We start from the raw sequence: 8,689 nt of genomic DNA on the forward strand, positions 1-8,689 counted from the left end.
AACGGCGTGTAGCACTTGGCAGGGGGTGTGTTGGGGCTTTGGAAGGGGTTGGCATGGGTTCCCATGTAGTACTTCTGCCACACACACATGTGCTGCCAGAAGATGATCGGGGCACTTCTGGGTGCTGTATTAAACAGGCCACCTCATTTCATTCAAGGAGCCAGAGTCGGGAGGTAGAGGACGGAGCTTATGGGAGAGGAGTGGAGGTGGCAGAAGAGAAGAAGAATAGAAAAGAGAAACGGAGACAGAGAGAGTGTAAAGAAAAAAGGACTGAGCAATAATTGTTGGGGATTGTGCACTGTTGTGCTGTGTTGTACTAAAGAAAAGGGAATGTAAACATTTGTATTTTGGGACTTGTGTGTCCTGTGTCTTTCTATAGCCGGGCTGATTACCACAATATGTTTATGTATGTATGTGTGTGTGTGTGTGTGTGTGTGTATATATATATATATATATATATATATATATATATATATATATATATATATACTAGCCATGTGCACCCAACTACATTGCACGTGTTAAAGTTGTCTGTGAAGGGCTCACTGTTTAAACGCAGCTGCCAGTTGTGAACTGGGCCCTTCATCGCACAGCATTATGATTTTTTATAAGGGAAACAAAATTACAAAACAAAACCCTTGGACATTGATTCGATAGGAATGGCCTACTCAGAATCACTGTCCGAATAGTAATTATGTGGTGGTGTAGGAGCATTTCTGCTTCTCTCCATTCACAGTCCGTCTCGTTTTCACGACGCTGTCGTTTCCTCTCACGATCTCTTCTCAGCCTTTCTCCAATCTCGCAGGTTGCTTTGTGGCATTCCAAAGAGTAAGGCAATATACACGGAGCAATGGTTATAAAAGGGGGGCAAATGGGTATCCAGGCTCTTTAAAGCATAAATAGGGATCACTTCAATGACATGTGAGCAAGCCAGGGTACAACTGTGAGACGCGCAGCACTCGCTGGCTACAACGTAACAATAATAATTTCCGGAACGTGCTGTTACGTTGTCATTCATTTTACCCACTGTCTTTCTTTCATTCATATGTTACGTAGGCACGTACCTTTTATCTTCGGCAATCTCATTCTCTAACCAGGCCTCAGGAGCTAACCAGCGTAACACTGTCCACCACCCCTTTCGTTATTCCGGCACATTGTTGACATCCGTGAGTAACAGCAGCATACTATCTATCTATCTATCTATCTATCTATCTAAACTGGAAGGTGGTCTATGCATGCATGGAATTCGCGGACAAACAAAGATCAAGATCCAAATGAAGATTATATATAAAGATTAGTTAATTTAAAGCACAACAATTTGTTTAGTTTGAATGTCTGTGTTTTGAGGTGTGACTGGAGTACTACAGTCTTCAGTAGTATAAGCCTGGAGGAGATTCTTAATGCAATGCCTATGTTTTAGCTGTCTCTCTACTGCCATCTAGTGCTTCTTCTTCTAATTCATTCGCGGACAAACAAAGATCAAGATCCAAATGAAGATTATATATATATATATATATATATATATATATATATATATATATATATATAGTATATGTATGTACATGTGCTGTGGTGGGCTGGTGCCCTGCCTGGAGTTTGTTTCCTGCCTTGCGCCCTGTGTTGGCTGGGATTGGCTCCAGCAGACCCCCATGACCCTGTAGTTAGGATATAGCGGGTTGGATAATGGATGGATGGATGTATATGTGTGTGTGTATATGTTTGTGTATATATATATATATATATATATATATATATGCGTATATGTGTGTGAATATGTATATATGTATGTGTGTATATATACTCATTGTGGTTTTTACACAGCAGCTTTACCAAGAATAGATATCTACTTGGGCAACTGTTGTTTAAAAATAAGAGCCATCAGTATCCCAAGCTGCTGCAGCCTGCAAAAGGGAAGCATCAACACCACTGTCTTGTTTTTGGTCTATTACTGATGACTAGATGTGCAAGTTCAACCCACACAGCCTGCCATGAAAGCACAATCTTATCTTTCATCCCAATCGCTCAGATCTTCCTACTGATATGTCCTATACCCTCACAAAAAGCCCTGCTGCTCATTCCTCACATTTGTCCATGCAGCAGCAAGACACGTCACAATTAATCTGTAACAGAGTCCCACTCCAAAATTATTGGAACAGCATGGCCAATTTATTAGTTTTGCTGTGTACTGAACACATGTGTGAAGTCAAAAGATGAATATGAGAGGAGAAATCATAGCTGCAGCTTTTATTCTCTAGTATTTACATCTAGATATGTTACAAAATATGCTAGGTTCTATATTGTTTATCAAACCACAGTTTTTGAAGTGAATAAAAGTATTGGAACAGAATGTTTTCAACTAAATTAAAGTCAAAAAATATTTGGTTGCATATACCTTGCTCGCAATAACTGCACCCATAGATTCCACCAGATTTCTTGTTTATTTATGCCTTTCCCAATTTCCTTTTCAGGCTTTTACAACAGTTTCTTTTAGTTGTTAAGTCGCCCTCAATATCATAGTCCTGTGATATTTCCACCCCTGCTCTTTGGAGGTTGTTCATGATGTTATTGACTGTTGTTTTGGAGCTTTTCTTTACTGAAAAAATCCAACATTTGTCTGTCATTAGTTGTTGTTTTCCTTGGATGACCAGTTTGATGCCTTTTGCTCAGTACACCAGGCATTCCAAATTGTTATACTGGCAATGTCCAATGTTTTTGAAATGCCTCTGATGGATTTTTTTCCTCTTTTCTCGGCCTCAGAAAATAACATGCCTTTCTCCCATAGACAGATATGCTTTAATTATTAATATTTGTAGTATATCTTACGCAGTGTAGATAAAGTAATTGAACTCTCATATTTTTGAACAGGTAACATTGTTTGTCTGTCCTCTTTCCATGTTTTTAACATTAATCATGTAACTTTTACTCCCGCAGATGTAACATTGCTTCCAAAGGATAGCATTCGTTATCAGATTCATCGCAGTGAATCATCAATTTTGGATCGATCTTCTGCGAGTGATGGACTTGGAGTATTTGAAAATGAAAATCAAAATGAGAAAATTACTAGAGCAACTACAGCAGAAAACACTAGACTTGTACGGACATTTGAAAAAGTGACTTCAGAATCAACCTCAATGCAAAACAATGCCATTTATAAGTTACATTCATATCGGTCAGTTGGAGACTTCAAACTAAAAGATCTAAAGGTTTGTCTGGAGAGGTGCCCTCATCTTGAAAATCTGCAAAGACCCGAACTAAACCTCTCTAGTAACAGTAAGACCAAAGCCCCCAAAACAGTCACAATGACATCCTTGGTTAGCTCTAGTGTTTCTTGCCAGCCTTACAGAAAGGACTCGTCTTTTTGCTTTTCCCCTCCTCCTCCACTTGCTCTTGCACTTCCAGAAAGCAGAAAAAGAAGAAGAGTGCCACAACTGTCAAGTCATTCTTTTTATGAAGTGTCCAAATCATTTCAAGTCAAAGAACTGCAGACGTCCAAGCTAACTGGGTCCCACACATTAAAGGATTCCTCTTCTGGTCCAGTTTTATTCAGCCAAAGATGTCAATCTGAAATAAAAGAAAAGAGCTCAAAAATGTCACTTTTATTAGAAAAATGTACTTCTTCAAAAGGAAAAGAATCTTCCGAGATCCAGAGTACTGATCTTGCAAGTTCAATTAATACGGGGGAACCTCTGACCAGTTTTCAATCAGTTTTCAAAACAAATAATGGAACACCAACTTTTCACGAACCGCCTGGAAATAATTGCATTTTTCCAACAATGTCTCTGAGGAAAAAATCTCCATCTCCTTTTGGTAAACACCTTGCTTCGTCTAGTAACCCAGAGTTAGGTAACATGATTCACATTGGCAAACCATGGCTTTCAAATCAGTCAGTCGCTACCAAGTATGGTTTGACACGTTACTTAACAGTTGATCTGCACAGGGTCTCGGTCTCAACCAGTACTGGTGATCATAAAAACACCTCGAGAATGAGAAGAAAATGCACATCAATGCAAAATGGAAGAAGACAGTTAACTAAAGCTTTACCGTGTGGTTTGCAACAAAATGGGGTACAAAATAGACAGGAAACTCATTCTCCAAGAAACGTTAGAGTTGCTGATCACAAAGCGGTCAAAAGATATTTTGGAAAATTAGAATGTAATCAAAATAAACACGGAGAGCCTGTTTCTCAATCCTCAAGACCAGTTAGAGTGCTAAGAAAAGAAGGTATGGAAAGCAGAACTGCTACAAAGGAAAGAAAACATTTGGAACCATTTATTAGATGCAATGAAATATCTAAGGGCTGCTTGGTGGTTCTAGAAGACTGTAAAGCAGCAAGTGATAAACTGTTTAGAAGGGAAGTGAATCGTCCAAAATGTGTTAACAGTAATTATTCCACCGTAAGGTCTAATAAACACAGATACAAATTACAACAGAAAAATAAAAACACCTTCCAAAGCAAAAGGCAGACTTGTCAGATTCTTGCCACAAATACAGAGATAAATATTCGTGAGGTCAAAATTGTTCTGCAAGATCTGTTTCTAAAGAAAATCCATTCTGAAAGTAAAGAAAACACATTAAGTAAATTGAAAAATGAGGTGCTAAGTTGTCAGTGTAAGCAGCAGAACAATATGTGTTCTGAGTTTAATCTCTCTGAAGGTGTAGAGGAGAAAGTGAGAAAGACTAGTTCAATGCATGGAAGAAAACAAGCAAGAAGGAAAAAATCTAGTTTCTCCCACAAAAGAAAGCATACTGGTACACCTAAGCAGAATCCTCTGAAGCTAAACTTTGGCAGGTCAGTTATTGAATCTCCAAGAGAAAATTCTCATTTGTTTTCTGATAGGGAAGATGACAATAGAAATCCAGGAGCAAATGTTGAGGCTGAAGCCAGGACTGACTTGTGGACTTCAGAAAGAAGGCCTGGCATAGGCAATCGGAACAACTTGGAACATTTTAGAATTCGATTAAGAAGGAGCAGCATTACAGAAACAAGAAACACGGCAAGTGAAAGCAATTCTTGTTCTGAAACATTACACACAGTTTTCTGGAGGAATGAGCAGAAAGATGATCTTGATCCAGCTGAAAATGTAGATTTTGATTATTCAAAAACAGAAATGGTTGAAAAGGAAGACATGGAGACAGGCAGCGCACATATAGAGCAGACATTGTTAGAAAGTCTCGAAGAACACCAAGTACCTGAAAGTGACAATGCAACTATTGAACACTTTAGAATTCGATTGAGAAGAAATGCCACACAAGAATTAGACCTGTGGAGCTCAGAAACCAATATATATTCAGTGAAAGATTATGTTTCTTCTTCAGAAAACAAAATTGCACAAGGGAAAAATGGAAACTTGGAAACTGACCTGGAAGGTTGGCCAGTTCTAGAACAAGATAGGGAGTTCTCAAACCCAGAAAATTTAAAAATAAAACTAAGGAGGAGAGGAAGTAAGTGGGAAAATTTGACCAAGATAGAGCAGAGTTCAGAAGAAATTATATTTTTAGAAGATGAGTGCAATGGTAGCATACTTGAATACTCAGAAGTAAGAGGAATGAACAATGAAGAAGCAGATAATGTCATTGAAGTGTCTACATCTCCAAGTTCTGAAGTTGCATTTTTAGTAGGAAGTGTGAACTGTGAAGATGTTTCTAAGATAAAAATAATAGATTCAGAATGGGATGATCATCGGTTGTCCTTTGCAGAATCTGATAATATGGTTTGCAGTTTGGAATATGGAGAAGTAAAAAGCAATAGCGACATTGAAGGAGTGAGGAAAAATAAAAGACAAGGAAAAGATGAGAATAATGAACGTCATTTAAAAACAAACTTTGAAAGTTGTGCTACTTTAGAATATGATACCTTTTCTGATTGTTCTAGAGTAATGTGTCAAAACACAGGGACAGAATGGGAAAATGCAACAGAAGATGTCTGTTTGACACTACCTAATTCAGGTAACACTTTGCTGTTAGAAAGTCATGGCTACAGACATTTTTCAGAAGTGTCTGGCATCCGTGGAGATAATAGTACTACTTTGGACAGGACAGATATAAATACAATGTTAGCTACAGAGCAGTTAGGAGAAGTTACTTTTTTTGATGACCAAAACATTGATGTAGATGTTCAGATAAAACCGGGAAAACTAGCAACAAGAGATGGAACATGCAGCATAAAGGATAGAAAACGGCTCATGGGAAAGCTGCAGAAGTTTTGCTTTTCCAAGTCTGGACTGGCTGTACAAAGCACTAAAAATAAAAAGAGGAAAAGAAATAGACAGAAGAAAGAACCAGAAAATTTGGGGAGAGTTCTCGCTCAAGTGGACATTGCTGAAGATGATAGTTGGACATTCTCGGAGAGTGCCCCATCTGTTTCAGGGATTTCAAAACTGAAAGTTGAAGATGATGACAATCATGTCCAGAGGAATGATAGAGGATCAGACTGTGATCCTAAACAACCTGGGGTGGCTTGTTTCAGTCCTTTCCGTCCATCAAAACGTTTCCGCCTGGTTGTGGCTCATGGTTCAATTGACCTAGACCTTGCGTCTTCTAGTAGTGAGTAAATGTCTTTGCAGATGACCTAAATGGTCATTCATTGTAGTGAATGAAGATCTTTTTATTAAAGAAATTTTATGATGCTGCTTCAAAGGTTATTTACTTTTTTTAATTTGAATTGAAATCCAGAGTTGGAAAAAATGTTTAGTCTACACATTGTGTGTAGTTCTTTTATTTTGATATGCTTTAGACTGTTAAAAGGACAATATTTATGATGAAAGAAAAAGATGACTGTATTCTGACACAGTAGATCTTTTTAATTTCAAGCATTTCTGCACAAATTCTTATTTGTCTAAAGTATCTCTATTTTTAAGAATAATTTGCAGTTGCGTTGATAGTACTTGCTGCTGTTCCAGATTTTTTCATGTTCTTGTTACAGTTAATACCAAACAATTCCGTAATGCTGGAAAAGTATCTAAAACATGTTTTTTCTTAGGAAAGCCATACATTAAGTATATTAGTCTAATGGAAAAGAGGTTTTTAATTTAACTTTTAAGGTGATAAAACCAACAATTAAATAAATTTCAGAATTTTCCATTGATATAACCTTTGTGTCTGCCCTCAACAGCATAGTCAGGATATAATTTCTTTGCATCTGTGGATTTTTTTCTTTTCTTTGAGGAGTCCATTAATATGAATTAAGTACCATAGTTACTCTGGCCCTTCTAGAATTTTTAAGTGATCCGTGTTTTATTTAAATAATAATTAATGTATGTTTTCCTTTAATAATTAGTCATACCACAAAGCAGCCTGATGTAGGAAAAAGTCGTCAGGCTTCATACAAATCAGTACATGACTTGGACAGTACTGTGTACACCTAAATGGGCTGAATGATCTCTCATCAAAATTTCACATTTCTATATTTGGATCTCACTTCATAGCATGCTTAATGTATCAATCTAAAAGAGATACACAAAGGTACTTTATACAAACAGTTAGTTAAACACTAGGTGACCTTCTAGGAAGCTGCCCAACAACTGATTGTTCTGTAGCTTTCAAGACTAGAGGCAAAATTTGGTATAAACTAAATAGAGGCAGCAGTCTGGTTATTATTTGCAATTTTTATTTCACTTAGCTTAATTTTTGCAATGCATCTCTCTTTTAAATCCCCTTTTTCTTATTTTATTGTTACTATTCATTCTCATTGCATTAGAAATACTGTTTGCAGCTGGTTCATCACATTGCCCTACCTATCAACACTGTAACTATCAATGATTGCAAAAATAACATATTAGCAATCCTCTTTATACTCTGCGCGCCCGCGAGTGTATGTATATATGTGTAAAGAGTGAGAGAGAAGGAGTGTGTGTGTCGATACATGTCTGTATGTTTATATATATATATATATATATATATATGTCTGTGTTTATAACTTGTAAAATATGTATGTGTGTTTTTTGTGAAATAACAGTTAAGCGTGTATATACTGTAATTATCAGACTTTTGTTTGAATTATAAGCAGCCTTTAAATAGGTCATAATTATGTTAAACCTTGATTAATTTGTAAAATTTACCCAATGATACAATAAATGCTATAGATCACAGTTACCTATTGTTTCAAGTAAGTTTGTACAAATTATAATGTCAGGTAAGCTAATGAAAACATTCATCCACATACTGTGGTGTCATATTGTTTAGATCATTTTATTGGACTTATTTAGATAAACTTTTCTTTTTTGGGTCATTGCCGTTTGCGTAAAGTGTACTCAATTATAGTAAAATATGAAAATGTGTTGCATATTAATGGCAGTAGAATGTAGATCATTTATATAAACATCTTTCTCTTTTTTATGGCTTGTTTTTTTTCTCATATTTATTTTATGGTAAAAATGTGCAATATTCTTATTATTACACTTGGTATAAATTGATATGATCATTTTATTTAGGATGGTTATTTTCTATTCTCCTGCCTAACAGGGCTATTTCTGCAGGTTTTTATTCCACCCAGATTGTGCTTATGCTTTGAATTCTAATTTATCTAAACATGCTGTTTTTTCTAAATTTGTGTAGAATAAAATGATATTGGTATGGGTAGGCTACCAGCTTTTTATGTCAAATCTGAAAAAAAAAACTAGGTGCTACATTTAGAGACAGACCTTAGAAAGTGTTCTTCTCTAAAGTTCCGTTCAATTAATGTAAATTTATT

General features: G+C 36.4%; 1 protein-coding gene across 1 annotated transcript in view; it reads left to right on the forward strand.

Annotated features, from left to right (window-relative positions):
* Positions 1-8,333, forward strand: part of kmt5c (lysine methyltransferase 5C) — a 200,265-nt gene extending 191,932 nt beyond the window's left edge. The window contains exon 10 of the mRNA XM_051933690.1: positions 2,932-8,333. Within this exon, the coding sequence (XP_051789650.1) occupies positions 2,932-6,551 (3,620 nt within the window). The 3' untranslated portion in view covers positions 6,552-8,333. The remainder of the gene's footprint in view (positions 1-2,931) is intronic.
* Positions 8,334-8,689: the final 356 nt, after the last annotated feature.

Source organism: Erpetoichthys calabaricus, chromosome 11 (assembly GCF_900747795.2).
Source record: "Erpetoichthys calabaricus chromosome 11, fErpCal1.3, whole genome shotgun sequence".
NCBI classification, from domain to species: Eukaryota; Metazoa; Chordata; class Cladistia; order Polypteriformes; family Polypteridae; genus Erpetoichthys; species Erpetoichthys calabaricus.